The following is a 24428-nucleotide window of genomic DNA, read 5'->3' on the forward strand; positions in this document are numbered from 1 at the left end:
TTTTCTTTAAACCCAAGTAACATTTAACGTAATTTTTTTGCTTTAAACACAGTTTTTGTATCGAATAAATAAATTTTTCTTCGAAATAAATTAATGGTTTTGAGATGAAAAGAGTTATTTAAAGGTAAAAAGTTTTTAAAAAGCATTCATAAATTATAAATTAAATTGTTCCAATCATCCAGCCTTTTAAATGGGAAAAACATCGCGTAATTTCAATATGAGAGTTAAAGAACATCTAATGTGCCTTAAAAATAATAATTTTTCGGAATTCGCTAATCACTTTATATCTGAAGACCATAATTTTAATATGTCAACGGGTATAGAAATTTGAAATGTAAATAAAACTGGTCTTTGTTTAGATAATCTAGAAAAATTAGAAATAATTAAAGCAATCAATAAAGACTTACTCATAATAAATTACCCACTTAATATAACTTCATCCGCCTCCGTGGTGTAATGGTCAGCGTGTTTAGCTGCCGTGCTGGAGGTCCCGGGTTCGATTCCCAGGGGGGGTGAAAATAAATATTAGTCATTTTACATTGTAATATTTATTTAATATTACCCTGGACTGGTTCCTGATGCGCAAGAGTGATCACCTTGCTTTCATGTAAGTAATGATCAAGATAACACTGCGTCAATTCGATGCAGTGCCCTATGCACCATTGGGTGTGAATAAGGGTTATAAGTAATAAGTAAAAGTAATTTAACTTCGAGTCCACTTTTGAAAATATTCCCATTTTGATTCATTTGTCGTCTTCTATTTCAATTTTTGTATACAAATGTCAAATCGTAATAATTTTATTTTAATGACCGATGATCGAATAATTTTCCGAAACCGGTAGTCACAAATATGCGTTCATAAAAATAGTATTACACAAAGTAAACAATGGAGGATAAGGAGAAATCAATTTATATTCTAAAAAAAAACAAATCCAATATATGTTTATCCTAAGGCAAAATATAATAGTCTCGTATAATAGCGCAGCTAAATTTTATTTTTAGGAGGATTTTATATTTTCCTTTATAAGAAGGATCTCAGACCAATATTTTAATTTTTAGGCCAGAATTCGTGCACATAGACACCTTAGTGTAGCGCCGTTGTATGTATTGAGGCATCAACATGTCCTGGAATTGAGATGAGATGGTCACCATAGAAACGCGTAAGTAAGCAGTGTGACGTTGCCACGGTGACCGACGCCGACGCCTCGCCAGGGTATGGGGAGGGGAAACGTCGTGATTGGAATAAAGAAAACGGCTGTGTAGCACAGCGCCACCTAACTCATAGTTGGCTGAATAAATCGACTGAATATATACTCCGAAAGCTTCCGCCATGTCTGGTATAGAAGCTCTTGGTTTTCGTTCAGACCCATCTATTCAAAAAAACTTTTATTATCTTTCTTTGAATCTTTTTACGGTCAAAGATAAAAAATATTTAAGTTTTGTACTGACATGTCTAATAACAGCTATGTAATTTTTTTCGCATGAATTTCATTTGACTAGCAACCAATCTGATGATGTCGGTTGCGACGAAACCCAGTTGCTAGTCAAATAAAATTCACGTGGAAAAAATTACATAGTCGTTATTTAATTCTATAAAAAATATTATTAATGTTTTCAAAGTCCCTATCACTGTCAGCGGGGCATGTAAGTTAATACTAACTAGTGTGTACAATCCCCCATTGTGTTTTATACTGTGTCATTACTGTGCGTCATTAATTTGTTTTACTGTTATTTCTTTACTCATTCGATTCAAATGTCCAAACCATCTCAAAACATCTTTCATAATTTTATTAAAAATGTTTATCCCCGCCTTGCATTCTTCTTTCTCTCATCCTTCTTTCTATCAACATTCAAATATCTATCATACATTGTTTCGTCGCACATTTATCTGAGAAATCGCATATCGACTGCATCCAGTCTACTTTCATCCTTCAATCAAAATTTTCACCCTTTAAAATCATTTGTTTAAATATCGCGTTTACCCACAAGCATTGTTAAATTAAGCATACCATGTGAAAAATGTCTGCGTTGTCTTTTCTTTCCTTTCTATTTACCCAGACTGAGCCACAGAAACGCGTGGCTTGGCACAGCTTGTTGTTAATACTCATATTACTAGTCCCTTGATGATATAATTTAATACCAGTGAGAAGGAATAAAAAACGGAAGCTGAGATTTCACGAAAAGAATCAGCAGGGTTTGACGACATCATAAACTCTTGACGACATATTTTTAATTGGATATTAGATGTCAGCATTAACAGGATTTGAGATAAAGTTCTCCTGGCTATCCGGCTGAATTAATTAACGAACAAATAATCGAAAAGATTCATCGTACAATTATTGGATCCAAACGAAACCTGATACTTCAACTACGCAGTGTAGATAACCAAATTTTACTTACAACATTTTGAGTGTGTCCAAATACTTGTTCACAAAATCTGGATTATCTCCAATTACAGGAGTTAATTTTCATATTATTTTTTGACATCTCATCAAAGATGAAGAAGAAAATGTCAAAAAATAGTATGAAAATAAACTCCTGTAATTGGAGATAATCCAGATTTTGTGAACAAGTATTTGGACACACTCAAAATGTTGTAAATAAATTATCTGGTCAAATTATAAGCTTAAATAATAAAAACGAAAATGATATTTTCATTTTTATTATTTAAGCTTATAATTATCTTGCGTTTCTCATGTGTGTGATTGATATCCAGGTTTTGGACCTCACATACTAATATAAGAGTTTCTGCTTAATAAAAAGCTACTTTACATCTCACCAATAGATGTCTCTAGTGAAGTTCTAGTGATTCAATAACAAGGCTTCTAAATTGGTTCATATATATAGAACTTCCAAGAATTTGAGAAAGGTGGTTGTCCATAATGGGTAGAATTGGTGAATGTTACACGTGTGTAAAGTGATCACTTAAACCAGCCTATGATGATCGTCAGCCCCGTAAATGCCCAGACTTCCATATTCTTCTTCATCTTTGATGAGATGTCAAAAAATAATAGGTTTTACAATATTTACCAACCACATGTGTTACATCTTGACTGATCGTATATCAATATTTCAATATCATTTTATTTATATTGCTTGTAAAACACCAAGGGAAAACTCCTCTCAATTTCTTGAAAAAAATAATTCAAAAGAGTGCTTCCTTCGTCCTGGCATTTACGGTAAAAAAAATATTTTTTTATTTTGAAAATAATTAATTTTTTGGGCGTTTTTTTAAATATATTTTATATACAACCTACTCTTTAGTCCGCCTCAGTGGCTAGCGTGTTTATCTACTATGCTAGAAGTCACGGGTTTGATTCCCAGGGGGGTTAATAATAATAATGATTTTTTTAGTGATACACTCTAATATTTATTTAGTACTACCCTGGACTGGTCTCTGAATGATTAACTTAGGGGCTAGATTAATGATTAAGGGCTAGAAGAAGAATATACTACCTCAGTGTTGTATTGTTGTATGTGGAGAAGAAAACAACGACATAATGAAAAATCTCTGTCGAAATAATACAGTGAAAAATTATTATTCTTCTTCTACATACCTAAAATTATTATTCTTCTTCTACATACGCAGCTCAAGAGGATGGCGACTGACAGAGACAAGTGGCTGACACAACAAGGCGCTGCCTTTAGAAGATGATGATGACATACCTATATCCACACCCCAATGGTGCATAGGCCACTGCATCATATGAACGCAGTTTTATCTTGATCGTTAACACACGAAGGAAAGGTGATCAGCCCTCCGCTTCAGGTACCAGTCCAGGGTAATATTGAATAAACATTAGAGTGAAAAAACCACTTTTGTTTATTTTACCCCCTTGGGAATCGAACCCGGGACCTCCAGTACGGTAGTTGAGCGTGCTGACCACTACGCTACAGAGGCGAACAATTATTAAAGTCACAATATTTTGAGTGTTCAAATTTTTGTTTTACATAGTTCTTTGTTCAATTTAAAAAATCGGGCGGGAACAGACATATGACCTCTCCGGTTGTCTCCGGTGGAATGAATATTGTGCTTGCGAATATCCACTCAATCTCTTCCAATCATCGATTATCAAATCGCCGCTTAGGACCTTTTACTTCAAAAACTTATTTACATTTAAGTATATAATATATTTAACGGCAGAGAACGCCAATATTTGATGACTGAAATCAAGGTATTATACAATACAAGGTTCTCACTAATAAATTATAACAGCTACCGCTCTTGTTTTGAGGTTATGCAAAAGCAACAGCAATTATTTAGAACTTATGCTTTACCAAAATTATGCTATAAATATATTAAATTATGTATGAATACATTATATTTACATAACGTGTACCCTAACAAAAGTTTTAGAATAATTTCATGCAAGAATACCGTTGAACACAAAGATGAATTTCCTACAATGAGAATTTTGGGAGGTTGATTTGCAAATGATTTGTGTTTTTTATTTTTTTTTAATAATTTCAAAATGTAATAGTATAATTTTGATTTAATAAGTGAGTAGACAAACGGTAATAAAATTTGCTACTTTTTTAAGCTTACTACTAACATAATTATTAGATTTTATACATTACATACAATAGATACAATTATAAATTACAATTTGTACTGTAAATTGTAATTGTATTTGTCGTATTTAATGTACAAAATCTAACTAACCATCACGCCGCTTCCCCGCAGGGATAGGCAGAGAGAATAGAGCGCCACACCACTCTGTCCTTACAAACATTCTTCGCAACTTCCACGTTCATGCATCTCCTCATACATACCCGCCGATTGTTACGACTCCTAACCTGACCACTTTCAAGTATTTGGCATACCTGATCGTGCCATGTTTTTCTCGGTCTTCCTCTGCTTCTTTTCCCGCTAACATTCGCCTCATGAATTTGTTTTACCGTTCTTTCCTCACTCATTCGTTCTACATGCCCAAACCATCTCAACACACCTTTCTTAATTTTATCGATAATGCTTATCTCAGCTTTGCATTCCTTCCTTATTTCACTATTCGCACATCTATCATACATCGTTTTGTCGCACATTCTTCTGAGAGATCGCATTTCGACTGCATTCAGTACAAAATCTAATAATTAAATAACAACAATAATAAAAATAAAATTGTATTTATATGTAAGTAACACAAGCCAGGCCTAAAGAGCCGTAATACAAATATTTTAAAAAAATGCATGTATCTATGAAATAAATTAAATTAAAATAATATATATTTAAATGAATGCATAATATGGCTCCAGAGTATCCAAAAGAGCTGGTATAGGTAAGGTAATATTACCAGCCAGCAACCAGCGCACTAAATTAGGCAAACATGCCTTTGCTATTGCGGAATTGATGGTTCTTCCACTATTAGTAAGAAATAGTGAGAAAAAGATGAACGTAAGAAAAAAAATAGAAACGCATTAAATTGCTAAACCATTTTTTTCTATCTTCTTTTCCCTAATTCAATCATAGCGGAGCACCTTTGAGGTAGTATTGTACGAAAATGTCATTAAGTAAACTAATTTATATTTTTTCAGCTCCACTTTACTTTATATTTTAAATGTTAAAATCAAACTCATATTTTTAGAGTATTCTAAATTGTATTTAACTATAGAAAATACAATTTAATATACTCGATACGAAATTTGTATGAATTTTTTTGCCTTGTTATGGCGATTTCAAATTTATTGGAAGAATTAATGAACTGATGGTCCTTAAATATAGCTATATGTATACATATACATCTTTATATATATATATATATATATATATATATATATATATATATATATATATATATATATATATATATATATATATATATATATATATATATATATATATATATATATATATATATATATATATATATATATATATATATATATATATATATATATATATGTATATATATATATGTATATATATATATATATATATATATATATGTATATATATATATATATATATATTTATATATATATATTTATATATATATATATATATATATATATATATATATATATATATATATATATATATATATATATATATATATATATATATATATATATATATATATATATATATATATATATATATATATATATATATATATATATATATATATATATATATATATATATTTATATATATATATATATATATATATATATATATATTTATATATATATATATATATTTATATATATATATATATATATATATATATATATATATATATAATATATATATATATATATATATATATATATATATATATATATATATATTTATATATATATATATATATATATATATATATATATTTTTTTTTTTTTTTTTTTATTTATTTCTTAAGTTAGCTTATATTAAAACTAATATAAACTATTATATACATTTACATCATCTTTATATATTTACATTTCCTTACAGTAACTTAGACATTTATTTTTAAATTCTTTCAGACACTTTTCATTCTTCATACATTCAGGCATCTCATCATACATTTTTAAACCCTATATATATATATATATTTATATATATATATAAATATATATATATATTTATATATATATATATATATATATATATATATATATATATATATATATATATATATATATATATATATATATATATATATATATATATATATATAGAATACATATGCTGAGATCATTACTTTAACCCTTTTTTCATCACAAATATTCATTTTTAAACCGTATATATTAAAAGCAAGGGGCGCGTCCCAAAGCCTTTCACGAAATGTGGTAGCACGCCCGGAATTGCGCCCTAAAAGGATTTAACATATTAATAGGGTTGGAAGAAAACGATTCATTCATAAAAATTCGAGGATTTTGGGAATAACGTATGGTAACGTGAATACGTGCGGAAATATTTCATGATGAAAAGTCATACACAGGAAGGTATTTGTCAATTTGAATTGCTCGAAAATTAGACGGTTTAAATGAATTAAAATGGGTTTTAACTTTAGCGTAGGGTGATCATTTACATAACAGGCGGGTAAGACAACAATTTTTGTTTGAATAAATTTAGTTTTTTTAACTTTTATTTTTATTCATACGATTAAAGCTCAATTTACATATATCAAACCTAACACTGTGAAGAAAACAAAAAACATATTTGAAAATACATATATTATATGGATAGCGAGATATTACTAAGAAAGTATATTTGGCACTTTCTTTTGTGACGAAGATGACCAAAAAAGGCACGACTTGATCAATCAGAACCTAAAATCTGGTGTTGTCAAAAGTCTACGTAGTTGAAGAGCATATACAACTAGATGCATGGACGTGAAGGAAGCTAGGAGTGTATATCAGTACAGAAAAGTATGTTTTTCTATCCTTTCTGACTACCCTTGCAGGGAGAACGGTGAGATGATAGAAGTAGTAGTATATAGAAGTGTATATAGTACAGTAAACCCCCCCTATAACGTTGAGATAGGTTCCGCATTTATCAATGCGAACGTTGTAGGAGGTTAATGGTTTTTTAATTTAAATAACTGATTTCAGTCTTTTCCGGTGGATAAAAGTAGAAATACAATTTCAATAATCAACCACTTATGAGTGATTTTTTCACTGTAATATTTATTCAATATTACCCTGGACTGGTACTTGAAGCGGAGGGCTGATCACCTTTCCTTCATGTGTAAACGATCAAGATAACACTGCGTTTATATGACGCAGTGCCTTATGCGCCATTGGGGTGCGGATACGGGTTTTATTATATATCATATTAACCACTTATAACATTATAACTCTTTGATAATACGGTACCTTAACCCGTATCTCAAAGTAATAGGGAGTAATTGTATATGTATTGAAACACGTAACACAATAGGTATTAAGAAGATGTGGTATTTACTAATGCAAAATGAATACCATAGATATTACTAAAAAAACAGCCGAATTAACTTATGAAACAATTTCGAAAATCTAAGTACTAGTTTTACTTTTTTTTACTTTCTCCATTTCCACATTAAAACTTGACACACTTCTTCATTTGAAATTTTAAAATTGACCTAAAATTTCAACCAACTCACTTGTACACTTCTGACTTGTCCTAAATATGCTAACCGCTACTAATAAATTGTTTATGTAGATCTTAGCGATATTTCTTACCATCTTTGTACCACTTTCTAGAATATTCTAGGTTAATGTAACAGAAAATAATACAATTTCCATCCAGTCTCTATCTTGGGAAAGCAATCAACCATTTTATAGCTTCTCTAGTCATAACGAGAGTTTTATTATCATTTGAAATCAATATGATGAAAACATTCATGAAAATAAATCGTTAAGTATAGAGTTACATTGATCCGTTTTTCTATAATTAAAGATAGTATTTAAAATATAATATGTATATAAAATCATTGTCAACTTCGTGGTATGGTAATATGACACTTTCCTTATCATTCATCGTTCACTTTGTGTAATCTTCTTCTTCTTCTTCTTTACGAGCTCTCTGACCTCCACTGCGACAATATCGTCAGACCATCTCTTTTGGGGTCTTCCAACACCTCTTTTGCTCTCCCAAGGTCTCCATCGTAGAATTCTAGGGGTCCATCTTGTTAGGTCCTGTCTCGCTATATGTCCTGCCCACTGCCATTTGAGTTTTGCCACGCGATTCATGATGTCCTCCACCTTGGATTTTTTCCTGGTATATTCATTTTTAATTTTATCCTTCAGGCTAAAACCAAGCATGGATCTTTCCATGGATCGCTGTGTGCACTTGAGTTTCTCTGCATTTTTCTTTGTCAGAGTCATTGTCTCTTGTGCATATGTACTCACTGGCTGTCCTTTGTGAAATACCACTTTAAAAATATTTTCATTGTGAATTATTTGTCTCCTTTCTCTCTTGCAAAAATTCATTTTTGTATAAATGTCAGACCGTAACAATTTTACTTTAATGACCAGATGATGGAATGATTATTTCGAAGCCGGTAGTCACGAATTGATGTTTTTAAAGTAGTATTACACAAAATGAACGATAAATAATAAGGAGAGTGTTTAGAAAGAAAAAAAATTACGTCTTATAACATGAATTCATATTGAACTATATAAAGAGAATTAATAAATAATAAAAAATATGTATTGACAAACTCATTTCCACTCAATGATATAAACCTTGTAGATAATGTAAAAATACTTATTTTGTGTTGAATTCATATAAATGAATGCCTTGATTTATATAAATATTCCTTAATAAAATAATAAATACATTCAAAAAATATTTTTAAATCAAAGATATGTTATCTCTCATCTATCAGGTGCCAGAGTACCATTTACTCCGCGTCCCGAGGTTTAAAGACCACTGGTGTAAAAAAGACTAAAAAATAAACTCACCTCAAGGGTTGCTCTAGCACCCTTGCCTCGGGGTCTGTGTTCAGGGGATGGCCGGAGGTTCTTGGAATCGATCTGAACGTTAGTCTGCATTCTGCTCCGGGGTGTTTCTTCACTTCACTGCACAAGACACTCCACTAATCACTATGTGAATAATTCCACTGTTCTTTAATACACTTAACTCACCCTTGCGACGAGTGATTCATGAGGGTAGTTTTGTATTAATATTTTCCTGAAAAGAAAAATACAGATGGTTTAATTATTTAAAATAGAAATATTTGTGTTAACGCACATACAAATAAAAGAGTTTCTGCTTAATTAAAAAGCTTTATCTCACCAACAGATGGCTTTAGTGAAAATTCTAGTGATACAAGTACAATGTTTCGAAATTGGATCATATATTTAGAACTTCCAATAATTACAGTAGTGCGGTTGTCAATCATGGGTAGAATTGGTAAATGTTACACGTGTGTAAAGTGATCACTTAAACTAGCCTATGACGGTCGTAAGCCCCGTAAATGCCGGGACTTCCATATTCTTCTTCATCTTAAATGTGATGTCAAAAAATAAAATTTACATTTTGTTTGTTGGTCACTTTCTCCCGTACGACTACGATATGTACATCATTTGCAACTTTTTACATTTTAATCTAATATTACGGTAAGTATTGAAGTAACAATACATTTACTGTATTGTGTACTTTATTATCTTTTCCATAATATTTAACAAAATTAGGTTATATATAATTAGTTCATGTAATAATAAATGTGTTATTGCGTATTTTTTTAAATAATTTTTTTCGAAATCTTGTTCGGAACTTCCGAGATTTAAGATTTAAGGGTTCCACTATATATGGTGAAAAATATTGTTCGCATAAATGCGTAGAGTCGAACAGCCTTCCCGCGGATATTTGTGCCGGAGTCGCACTTAAGAGGTCAAAGAACCGCATGCGACTCCGGAGCCATACTTTGCCGACCTATGACCTAGGTATATGTTAATGATCTTTAGCAAAGTATGAAGAAACAAAACCTGGATAAGAATGGTCTAGAATAGATCACCCTTAAGGGCATTTGAGAAGGAGAGCAAATCCCACCCCGAGATCAAAGAGTGAAGAAGAAAATTTAAGTGAAATAAGCTTTTGAAGATTGAACATGAGTTTGCGTAATTGAATGCCCAACTTAATAGACTTATTATAACATGTAAAATCAAATTTAATGGGTAATACATACTCAAAGTAATAGGCTTAATTTAGACTTAATATCGGATGGATTCAAAGGCTAAATTTACTGAAAAGGGTATTATCCTTTTGGATTTCGCTTCGTGTATATTGTATTTAGAACCTAATACAATGAGAGTAATGAATTTCTCATAATGCCAGAAATAATAAAAGTTTATAGCGAGAGCGGGAGAAGAATGAAATAATAAAGGAATAGAAAGAAAGATAACATTAAAAAAGTAGAGTGAGTTAAGTAATACAGAAGAATATCCAAGGATTCGAGATTGTAATCGACATGGTTTTTTTACAAAAAATCGATAAAACTCATCAATTTCATCTTCAATACTATGAATATTTGGATGGAAAATAATTGCCAATTTTTATTGGTTGAGTCAGTATGAGGAGATACGTGAATGTGGAAGGTGCGAAAACAATTTAAAAAAGGTCTGACTTTTCACCTACTCTGGTAGGTAGCGTTCTATTCTCTCTGCCTACCCCTACGGAGATATGGCGTGATGGTTAGTTAGTTAGTACCTAAAACATGTTATAAACTTATATTTTGACCAATTATTTTATTATATTAACAATGTTTTGAGTGTTTCCTTATCTAAGGAATTATTTAAATTAAGTTTTTATTTATAAATGGGAGGTGCGTTTATTATTTTGGTTTATTTATAGCTCAATTAGTGGATTTTTGTTTTCTCAAGCTAATATCATATTTTATTTGAATCTGTGTTGGGAACAGGAAGGACAAACTAGTGTACTTATATCAAGATTATTTTAATTGTTATTTCAAGATACATATGTAGGTAAAGACAAATATGAAAGTCAAGGCATTTACAGGGCTTATGGCGTTTGTAATCTTACCGTCCGGCAGTCCGGTTTTGAAAAATGAAAGCGACTACGACAGTTTAGCGTGATCGAATTTACGCGCAACGTGTTCACGCACCGATCCGAAGAAAGATGGACAAAAGCACAAGCCAATCCAAGCCAGTCATCATTTTAAAACGCTAACTGACGTGCCGGACGGTAATGTTCCGTGTAATTTCGTTAAGTGCACAAACGCCCTTACGATCTATCATGGCCTGGTTAAGTGATCACTTTTGAAAGATCGCATTTCGAGTAAATTCAAACTAATTTCAGGTTTTTGTGCCTATATGAAAAGCACGACCCTGTATATGTGATTATTATGCAAAAGCATTAACTAAGCAAATATTTATATAGGAAATATGGGGCTTAATCATATTTTGCGTAGGTTGATCAAATAATTACCAATATGTTTGTGTAGGAAATTAATAATAAATAATTGAACGATTATTAAAACATGTTTTCTCAGTTCTAATAACATCGTTAAATAGTGGTTTCTTTATAAGATTGCTAATTGAAAATACACCCTTAAAGCTCTGTGTAAATGAACTATTTATACACCCAAGTACAATATTGCTTTATGATTAGCTAAATAAAGAGTTTTTTTAAATAAAATATGAGTGAAAAAATCTTAAGTATAAGGTGGTGCAAAATTGATCACTCTATCAGAAGATGTTATAATTTTTGCAAATGGCGTCATACGTTAATAACATTTGGCATTTGTTATTTAGACAAGTGTAATATACAAACGAATATAAAGTGGTGCAAAATTAATCATCCAATTTTGTTTTTTAATAACTTTATTACTTAATAAAAAAAGATAAAGAAGAAAGGAAATCTAAGAACTTTGCGATTTTTTCTGTTAAATGGAAACGATAATATCCGTCAAGAGGTCGCCAGTGTTGATTCCCATTTGTGCCCATTTTATCAATCTGTTTGTATACTGCAGCTGTCTAGTATACAAATGTCAAATATTATAATCGTATGATGGCATTTACAAAAATTATAACATCTTCTGATGGGGTGATTAGTTTTGTCCCAACCTGTATAATGGAAGTGTGCGTATTCACGTGTTTATCATGCCTGGGTATTTCCATCTACGTTGAGATGTTAATATGTAATGTAGTTTAATTTATTTAAGGCTGAAAAATAAAATTCGAAACAGATTTACCACTTCTTTGCAAAAAGTCTTAATACGAAATTAAATTTGTGAAGGAAGTGGAAAATTGCCTATTACGAATCATGGCACTTAATATTGTTCCAGTTACTGACGTCAGTACTGGCGCTGAGAACTGACTTGCAATGTTTACACGTAGTTATTAGTCAAGGTTTTTATTTTAATCGGCCCACACGCTATTAACCTTTCCTTTCCGGTGCTAAAATAAAACGCGCGTCCCAGTGTTGGATAGTCACTACACAATAAAAAATTAGCGATTTTTAATCGGAAAAATACGGACATTTATAGTTAATCTCCTTTATTATGAATGAAGTCAAAAATTAGAATAATTTTATAATTAAAAAGTAACTTTGTTATAAAATCACTATAAAATTTTTATTGTAACTTAATTATAATGTCTACCGGTTTCGGTTAGTATTAATCAGTCTTGATAAAGAAGCGGTTAGCTTCGAAATCGGTAGATATTAAAAATTATAAAAAAATTTCTTTAAGTATAATATTATTTTATAATAAAAATAAAACATTTTAATTATAAAATGGAAAATCACAGAAAAATAAATTATATTATAGTATTTTATTATAGATTAATTTGTTGAAAACATTAAAAAAACTAACTGGTAACGCTCACGGAACAAGCATAGGTCCACTCTTGTCAAAAGCTCGAGACCTACTGCCCTTAGCTCGCTAGCTAGCGAGAGAACATTGAGCTTTGAGCTCCTCACGCTTGCACGGTGCAAGTATGCAAGAGTGAGATGCGAATATAGTGTCGCGGTTCCCGCATACTCTTCACGCGCTGTTTATACGCGAATTTGTTTCCGATATTCTCAGAATACCTCCGATGAACAATATAAATTCTGATTATTATTTATATTATTTTTAAATCAATGCGTAAATTTGCTATGGAGGAATACCTAAAATCTTGTATTTATTATATTTATCGAGATATTATGGTTATGGGAAGTAATGTGTACTAGGTACACAACACCGGGAAGGGAGGGTTAAAATCAGTGAGCTCATGACATTGAAAGTTTTGAATTATAATTTCATAGTAAAATCGGGATGTTATTTTGTTTCAAATTTCCTAATAATTTCCGAACTTAATTCATAAAATAAATTTGCTTTGCATGATATTTCTGTCAGGAAGCCTAGATGCTTCTGTATCAGATCAAGGAATGCGGTTGGGAGAGCTTTAACCCCAGATAACTAAACTATATTTGTAGATACATAGTAACTAAACATTCGTAAGGCGGACTACGCAATTCAAAAGTGAAAATTATCAAAAGTGTTTATTAAAAATCGTAACTGATTACATGACACTTAAGTTTGGTTTATTAGGAATAAATATAAGAGACGCTTAACAAATAAATCACTATTCCGTAAACAAAGCCTGGCGTGTGCGGGGTGCAGGGAATTAAGTCCTATTGACTTTTTCGGAGAAGGGCGTCGTCGCGTGGACGAATGTTTAGTTATCTAGGGTTAAAGTCAGTGTGCTCACGACATTGAAAGCTTTTAAATGTAATTTCATAGTAAAATCGGGATGCAATTTTATTTCAAATTTTCTAATATTTTTTTAACTTAATTCATAAAATAAATTTGCTTTGCAAGTTGATCTGTCAGGAAGCCTAGATGCTTCTGTATCAGATCCAGGAATGCGGTTGGGATAGCTTTAAATATACGAGTATGTAATAAATACTTTAATTTCTTGCAATAGGTATACTTAAAAAACTTGTTTTATAATCCACACCTAAAATAACCTACTTTGAACATGTTAAAAAATCTCTTGAAATAATAAAATAGCCACAAACACACCCTTTATTTCAGGATTTCCCGCCATTTTTCACTAAGGCTCATATTTCCGTGTCGAGAATTAATTTTATCTCAAGATAAAGCGGGCAGTATAACACCACGGCTGCGAGCTAATAACGGGCTTATTTCCCCAAACAAAGATTTTATTTTACTCGGTATTAATTGCCGATATAAAAGTAAGCTGCCTCCCGAGAATATTTTGTAACGTCACAAATAAAAACGAAAATTAGGTTTGATCCGTCAAACTGCGCGCCAATTATTAAACAAACAAAAGAATTAACAACTTTTTGAGTGCGACCAAATACTTGTTCATAAATCTGGATCATCTCAACATAGGATTCTTGGCCATTCACATGGCTTAAGGCTGTCATAGGACGGTTTAAGCGATCACTTATAGTTATTTTTACATTTTTTTCACACGTCGACATATATTTATCAAAAATGTAATAAAATAATTGTTAACAAGAGTAAATGCAACTTTATGTGAATGTAGAAAAAAAATTAAATACTTATATAATATCACTTAATGAGTTTAATTTCATTACACACGACTGGTTTCGAAAATTAGCAGACGTTTTCATCTACAGGTGAAAAGTAAAACTCGGTTGTAACTTTTCACCTGTAGATGAGAGCGTCTGTTAGTTTTCGAAACTAGTCATGTGTAATGAAATAAAACCCATCAAGTGATTTTATACAATTGTTTTATTTTGTTTTAAATAATCAACTTGCCATTCCATAAAGTTAATGCCGAATTTATAAATAATATAATGTTAAAATATGTTAAGTATATTGTTTCGGCATTAATTTTGTGGTATAACATGATCAAATAGTTAGTATGCATAAAAAGGTGAAGAATGTTTTCAAAGACGAGTAGTATGGCGTTCCACTCTCTCTGCCTAAGAGATAGCGCAGTGACGGTTAGATAGCAAACTAAAAAAATTAATAAAATATTTTTTTTAAATTTTATCTTGCAATTATTCCCGACTAATAAAACCATGCCTCAACGTACGCCGCCATTTGCATTTTAATCAGAAAATAAAATATTATATGTATGTTCTACATATTTCTATGTACACATTATTATATTCTTGGAATTTTCTTGTCTTATTTAAAAGAAAAATCAACTGTCACATTTCCCGCCTTTTCTAGAATACTTCACAGTTCCATGGATTTATGACATGAAAACAAAATATTTTTATTATTATTACGTTGGTACAGCGCTGTATGAAACTTTGTTATTCTCTTCCCTACATACTCGTAAGTAGGTACTAAATATTTATCTTTCAGCGTGATTGGCCATAAGCTGTAAAGCGCGGTGAAGATGATTGCTGTTAGAAAAATTCTCTATGGAAAATAAAGACTGTTCTATTTGACAATTTAAAATTCTACGCCAAAAGACATAAGTGATATTTTGTGTGTACAAGTTTTCACTTACAAAATCTACAATTACTCTTATTGGGAGAAAGTTATTCATATGAATGGTTTACTGATATGGGAATTTGAAGTCTGGATAAAGTGATCAGTCAGTTAATCGTGGTTCAAACCTCACCGAGCCTCAAAATTGGTGTTATCAATCAAATCTCATCATTCCTTAAATGTCAAACACCACCTCAATGCAAATCCTCATCAACTTTTTCATGTTTCAAACATAACTACATCTCAATCCTTACCGTACTTCAAACTTCACCATGCCTCAAACCTGGCGTATTATATTGAATCTCACTACACCTTAAACCTTATTATATTCCCAGCATTACTACCGCTAAAATCTCACCATATCTTAAATCTCTTTACATTTTAAACCCATATACAACTCAAATCTCAGCATATAGTATCTTAAACCTGGTTTAAATATTATATCTTCCCATACATCAAACCTTATCATATTTAAAATATAACTACAACTCAAAGTACACCATACTTTGAACCTCACCGTGCCTCTAACCTGGTATAATGTATTGTTCCTCACCATACTTTATACATCATTATGTTCAAAACTTAACTTCAACATAAACCTCACCATATGGTATCTCAAACCTGGTGTTACATATTGAACCTCTTCATATTCCAAACATAACTACAACTCAAACTACACCACTCTTTAAACCTCACCATGCCTCAAACCTTGTGTAATATATTGTATCTCTCACTACCTTATATCTCATTATAATCCAAACATAACATTTACTCAAACCTCAACATATCTTAAACTTCACATTTCCAACATAACTGCAACTTAAACCTCACCATACGGTTTTTCAAATCTGGTATTATATATCAAACCCCACCACACCTTAACCCTTTCTATACTGTAGAGACATATTGTCCCAATTTCTAATACTTACTAAAATAATTTAAATGCTTACAAATGCATTGGGATCTGGGATTTTAGTACTGTACGGTCATAGGCTCTTAAACAAGTCCAAACCTGTCTGATTTTTTGCTGTTTGCTGTCTGCTTTTTTTTCTACAAAATTATGCCAGTCTAGATGTTGCTAGCAAACAGTAGACACGTGTCACGCTTATTACTAACTGTGTTTCTATATGTGCTGTTCTCGAATATGCCAAGTAAGCTATTTATAATTTTATTTTACTTATAGTTTTTATGAGTTTTATGAGTGCAACATACATAAAATACTGTTAGGAGACATACAACCCACTCACCAATACTATTGGGACAACATGCCCGAATTATTAATTGCAATAATCAATCAATTATATAATCATTTATTTAAATATTCGTTTTTTTCCGTCAAAATAAATTAGCAATAAATATTAGATGAATCATTAAAATATAAAAAATCGTACTGAAAGGGTTAAACCTCATATTCCAAACATAACTACAACTCAAATTTACTTCAAACCTCCTCGTGCCTCAGACCTGGTGTAATATGTATATTATACCTCATCACATGGTATTTCAACCATGTCACAAATCAAATCTCACCATACCTTAAACCTCCACTTATTACATCATATCAAATAATTTAATCAAAAAATACATATATTCAGCTCCTAATAATGATTCAATCAAAAATAAATCTTGGCGAAAAATTTTATATACGGGTTCAATAACTAAAAATATTTCGAAAATCTTACCCTCCCATATCCAACCTGCATATTATACAAATAATAATTTACATAAAATCCTCGATAACTCAAATCTAAAATTGATTTATTACAAAAAAGTGGTTTTTATGAAATTTCGTGTGGAGATTGTGATAAAAAATATATTGGCCAAACTGCGAGAAATTTAAAGATTAAAATTAAAGAACATCATAGCGGTCTTGTTAGTAATTATTTTTCGGAATTCGCAAATCATATAATAGATACTAATCACTCATTTCACTCTCATAAATTAAAATTATCACACCTTGTTCCATATAAAGGCCAAATTATGAATTATCTTGAAATTTAGAAATCCAAAAAAACCTGAATTCTAATAATAATTTATTAAATAATATATTGTTTCAAAATTCTTCACCATTGCTTTCCATTTTTCCTTTGCTTTCAAACTCCGTCCCTTGACTAACCCCTTCCACTTTCTTTCCCCTCTCCTTATTTATAGAACAATTTTATATTTTATATTTTAGTTACTATACAGACCTGAATGATGGAAGTTTAACTTCTGAAACATGTAGTCTATAATAAAACTCAAGTGGTAAAAAACGAAGTGTTTTCTTTAATCATTGTAACATGTCTTACCACAAAGTTAATGCCGACACAATAAATAAAATACAATCATATCTACTACTTAAACCTCATCTCACTTGTACATATACCATACACCAGTCGCCAGTTATACTCGAGACAAGTTTGTACAGTTATTTTAAGAATCTTCTTTATCATTATGACATAAATACATTGTAAAAGACAACGATAAAACTCACGAGAATAATTGAAAACATATCGTTTAGCCATTAATATATTTCTATTGGCAATGTCCAAGGTGACTTGATATTTGGCCAAAGTTTTTCCATCGTCTTACGGTGTTCCGACATTTTTATTATTTCGAGAGCTGAGAAATTGCTCCCAGTACTAAAGCGAATGAAAGCTCGTTCGTATTTTAAAAACGTTTTCAAAGGAATGCAACGCAAACATTTAATTCTGAAAACAGCAACTGGGAATTTTGGAAATTCGTTCATCTAACGAATAAATTATTTAATTTTTAAGAGTTTTTTTTATTAATATCTCATGGATGCAGAAGAATAAAGACGTCTTAGCATTGAAAGACTTGTCATTTTAGTGACCACTTTATCACGTATTTTGTATTTTGAAAGCATTATCAACTTTGTGGTATGGTAAAATAACACCTAGTCAATCTGTCCTTGCAAACAATCTTCCACATGCATCTCCTCATACATACCCAACTATTAACTAGGGTTATCGTATTAAATACAAAATTAAGTTAAAATTAAATAAACATCATAAATGTTCAATAACTATTTCATTAAATAAAGTGTGATTATAAAGATAAACAAGTTAAATGTGGTTGGACTTTAATATTATCTACAAATGTACAGAAATGTGTTGTTTTTCTTTCCTCTGTCTTTAATTTTCTTATTAGATTCTTTAAATGGAAGCATAAATATAGCATGCAAAAATTATATAGTATGGTTGTCAGTCATGAGAAGAATGGTGAATATTACATGTATATGTAATGATCACTTGAATCAGCCTTTGACGGGTCGCATGTCTTGTAAATATCCAGACTTCAATATTGTTATTCTTCTTATTATTTATTTTTTTTGACATCTCATCAAAGATGAAGAAGAATATGGAAGTCTGGGCATTTACATATATTTTATAGATTTTGTGAACAAGTATTTGGACACACTCAAAATGTTGTTATTCTTCTTTGTTTCAATATATATAAAAAATACAAATTGGAGCAAAACCTACAATTTGTAAAGCAAAATTCAGACCACTTTTTTTATATTTGTTTAAAATAGTTACAAGAAACATTACAATTCAATTCGTTTAGTAGACATTCCTACTTCAAATATATCTTATACTAGCTACGCTGTGCCTCTTCAAAAAGGAGAATAAGCTCTTGTGCTTGGAGAGGGACTTACACTCAATGTTTATTGTTTGTACTTAATTAATGACGTAAAAGTCTCTTTTTTCTATTATTTTTTGTGTGTTTGTGTTTTTTTTTATTTCAATCAACATGTATAATAAAAACCCTTATCCGCACCCCAATGGTGCATAGGGCACTGCGTCATATAAACGCAGTGTTATCTTGATCGTTTACACATGAAGGAAAGGTGATCAGCCCTCCGCTTCAGGTACCAGTCCAGGGTAATATTGAATAAATATTACAGTGAAAAAATCACTAATATTTATTTGACCCCCCTGGGAATCGAACCCGGGACCTCCGGAACGGTAGCCGAGCGTGCTGACCATTACACTACGGAGGCGGACATGTATAAAAGGCATTAATTAATTTAATAAATCAAATATTTAATTTTTTATAACTATATTGTTATATTTGGATCCCTTATATTTGTAGTTTTGTTGAAATTGCTTGGTGTTTACATTAGATAATTTAAAACTTTGTACTTTTTTTCAATTTAAGTTCTACTTCGTAAATACCACATTTTCTTAAAATCTATCGTGACACGTGTTTCAAAGTATTCTGCATCATTTTAAAACATCTAGTAACGATGCAGAATGCATCGAAACGCGTGTTACAATAGATTTTAAGAAATAGTGGCATTTACCAAGAAAACTCTAAAATTTAAAATTGATAGATATTACCACTAAGTGACAGTTGAATCAATTGATGAAATCATTTACTTTTTACTTACGACCTATGACACATGTATTTATATTTATTAATTAGTTCTGTTGAAATCGTTAGGTATTGCAAGCAATATTATTTTGTAATCTCAAGATCAACTTTTTAGATTCAAATATTTATCTCCCGTTAACAGTTGAAAGATTGCTGTTTTTTGAAAATGGTTTCTACATCACGGACTTCAAATTTGTATTAAATTTTGTTCACTCACTCGGCACCTCTTTTAGGAATTTCGTTATTGAAAGATAAATAATTCCATACTAGAGAGACATCACGCTAGATAAATATCGAATTTAACGCACTACATAAACTTGAAATATAAATGAACTGGGCGTCTTCACTCGGGGGAGAAGTGTCTGCCATTATCAGGACGAGACGCGAAGAAAATGGTTTTGGGTCGCCTCGTTTCAGGACTATTCGAGGCTCCACTGGGGTAACTTGTCGAAAGGGTAAGATGTATAATGAAGGAAAAATCCACTGTTGTATTTTTTACCCTGAAAAAGCAGGAAATGATGCCGAACAAACGTTGAAAAGGTTGTAATACAGACAAGAGCCTAGCTCTAAAATTAAGTTATATACGTACTACGATCATCACGCCATTCCGTCAAGCAGAGAGGATGGAACGCCACACTCTGCTGTCCTTACATACACTCCGAGCTTCCTTCACATCCATACATCTAATCATACATGCCATCCGATTACGTAGACTTTTGACAATATCAGATTCTAGGTTCTTATTGGTCTGGTCTTTTTCGGCCGTCCTCGTTCTGTTCTCCCGTTCATATTCGCCAAATATACTTGCTTAGTCATTACCACCTTAAAGAAGTTAATATATAAAGTACTCAAATATTTATAATGTCTTCAGAAATAGAAATTAAATATAAAAGTGATATTCATAAATGGATAATGGAAGAGGGTAATTGATCGCTTCATTCGGCCATGTCGTATTTCTTTCAAATAATTTTATAAATATATATTGTTAAATGTACCTCCCTGGAATCGAACCCAGGACCTCTTGCATGATAGCCGAATGTCCTAACCACTACACTATGGAGGCGGACAAATTAACTGTCGATATTTTCAATTATATTAAAAACGCGTTTCTTTTTGTACCCATGACGCACTTAAGCAATCCTTCTTCTTCTATTCAAAACATTTGGAATGAACATCAGGGTAATAAAATGACGCCATGGCTTGACGTTACTTCGTTAGTGATTTTTTTTATTGATATTGGTAATGGAAGTTTTCCCTCATTATTTTCCTTGTATTTTTACAAATTTAATAATAAATTGTATAAATATATATATATATATATATATATATATATATATATATATATATATATATATATATATATATGTGTGTATATATATACATATATACATATATATATATATATATATATATATATATATATATATATATATATATATATATATATATATATATATATATATATATATATATATATTATAAATATATATTTATATGTATGTATATATATATATGTATATATATATATATATATATATATATATATATATATATATATATATTTATATATATATATATATTTATATATATATATATATATATATATATATATATATATATATATATATATATATATATATATATATATATATATATATATATATATATATATATATAAATAAACTCCCTAAAGAAATTTAAAAAGTAGAATATATGAAAATTCTTAAGAAAAAAATTAATGCCCATTACATATAAATCTAGAAAAAATATATTTAAAAAAAGATAATTATACCGTTAATTATATAAAACATTAAACCATGAGTGTAAGTCCCTCTCCAAGCACAAGAACTCTCTTTTTTGGAGAGGTACAGTAAATCTAAAACTAAAAGTTTGCCATATGTATAAATGTTTAGAAAATGTATTATGTTGTACTTAAAAATGTAACTATATTAAATAAATAAAAAATCATATTCATATATATATATATATATATATATATATATATATATATATATATATATATATATATATATATATATATATATTGTGTGTGTGTGTGTGTATTTGATCCTCATTTCATAGTTACATTCAAGTCAACAATCTTTTTTTACTGACAAGATTTTAATTGATTTAATAAATGTAGTCCGAATAGTTTCCTTAAAATTTCCCTAATGTCGGTAAAAAAACTTGTTGATTTTTTGTATATCCTTTACTTATTGTTATTACTATATATTTTGTTTGTTAGAGCTTCAACCACTTGTAAACGAGTGGAAGCTTAAATAAAAAAATCATTTATCACATTTCACATTTCATTTTACATCAAAAGTTCTTTGAATAACAAGGATCACACAGTAAAAATGTTGGATACATTACTTTTTTTGCGTGAAACAAGACTACACATCATGATATTTGCGATCGTTTTGTTCATTCCCAAACTGAAACCCATTTTCCTCCCAATTTCAAGGAAAAGCGAAAATGCTATTTTCCACCCTTCGTGTATCGCTTTTAGGTCGAAAGGTATTCTTTTAAACATAAAATATCTAAAGTATTACTTAAGGGTAGGCGTTTAAATTTACTTTACTTTGATATTGTCGAGAAAAACGGCACTGGAAATGCCTCGTGAAAACGGTAAAAACTTCATTTTTAATCTAACCATTCATAAAGGATCTGAATTATTTTTGTATATATTTCTTTATCTTTGAATAATAATAATATTAATGCTCGCCTCTGGGGTGAAATGGTCAGCATGTTTGGCTGCCGTACTGGAGATTTCAGGCTCGATACCAATATTTTTTTACTTATAACCCTTATCCGCACCCAATGGTGCATAGGGCACTGCATCAAATTGACGCAGTGTTATCTTGATCATTACTTACATGAGGGCAAGGTGATCACTCTTGCGCTTCAGGAACCAGTCCAGGGTAATAATAAACTTCACTTACATCTATTGGTGAGATTTAAAGAAGCTTTTTATTAAGCAGAAACTCTTATATTAGTATGTGAGGTCCGAATCCTGGATTATAATCACACACATGAGAAACGTCAGCAAATAACATTTTCATTTTTATAATTAAGCTTATAATTTGACCAGATAATTTATTTACAACATTTTGAGTGTGTCCAAATACTTGTTCACAAAATCTGGATTATCTTCAATTACAGGAAAATAACTCCTGTAATTGGAGATAATCCAGATTTTGTGAACAAGTATTTGGACACACTCAAAATGTTGTAATTACATCAAATGTTGCAATTGATGCCTCAAATGCCATAAAATTGTCTCAATCGATGCAAGTGGTGGATCAAATTACTTAACATTGCATTGAATGTTGCAAATGGTGTTTAAAATTACTTAAAATTGCATAAAATAATGCAAATGATGGCTTAAATTTTTATATTGCACCAATTGATGCAAGTGATGGAAAAAATAATATTTAACTAAAAATTAAAAAATATAAATGTAATATTGCTCGATCTTCATTAATTAAATTATATTAAATTTTTAACAATAAAAATTGCACCAAATAATGCAAGTGATGCACAAAATTACTCTACGTTACATAAAATTATGCAATGTTAAGTTGATATGAACACACAATATGAACGTAACATCACATTTATGACAAGGTGATCAGCACTACGCTACAGATACCAGTCCAGGGTAATATTATGCAAGTGATGGATCAATAACTTAACTTCTTAACATTGCATCAGATGATACAAATTTTCGCTTTAATAACTAAACAATCATCAAATGACTTACCATTGCACCAAATGATACAAATGATGGATCAAATATCTCAAAATTGCATCAAGTAATGTATGTTTTACAAAAAATGAATTAACATTTCATCAATTGGTGCAAGTGATTGATCAAATCACTAAACATTGCATCAAAAGATGTAAGTCATCATAAAATGACTATAATATTTTTTGACATCTCATCAAAGATGATGAAGAATATGAAAGTCTGGGTATTTACGGGGCTGACGACCGTCATAGGCTGGTTTAAGGGATCATTTTACACACGTGTAACATTCACCAATTCTACCCATTATTGACAACCACACTACTCAAATTCTTGGAAGTTCTGTATATATGAACCAATTTAGAAACCTTGTTCTTGGATCACTAGAACTTCACTAGGGACATCTATTGGTGAGATATAAAGAAGCTTTTTACTAAGCAGAAACTCTTATATTAGTA

General features: G+C 30.4%; 1 protein-coding gene across 1 annotated transcript in view; it reads right to left on the reverse strand.

The window, feature by feature from the left end:
• The window catches only part of LOC148313319 (inactive dipeptidyl peptidase 10), a 481738-nt gene that overhangs the window by 455289 nt on the left and 2021 nt on the right, over positions 1–24428 (reverse strand). Inside the window, exon 2 of the mRNA XM_088264681.1 lies at positions 9367–9595. Coding sequence (XP_088120807.1) covers positions 9367–9456 — 90 coding nt within the window. The 5' untranslated portion in view covers positions 9457–9595. The remainder of the gene's footprint in view (positions 1–9366; positions 9596–24428) is intronic.

The sequence above is a fragment of the Brachycentrus maculatus genome, unplaced genomic scaffold, assembly GCF_059751285.1.
Source record: "Brachycentrus maculatus isolate JH-2025_06_01 unplaced genomic scaffold, ASM5975128v1 h1tg000015l, whole genome shotgun sequence".
NCBI classification, from domain to species: Eukaryota; Metazoa; Arthropoda; class Insecta; order Trichoptera; family Brachycentridae; genus Brachycentrus; species Brachycentrus maculatus.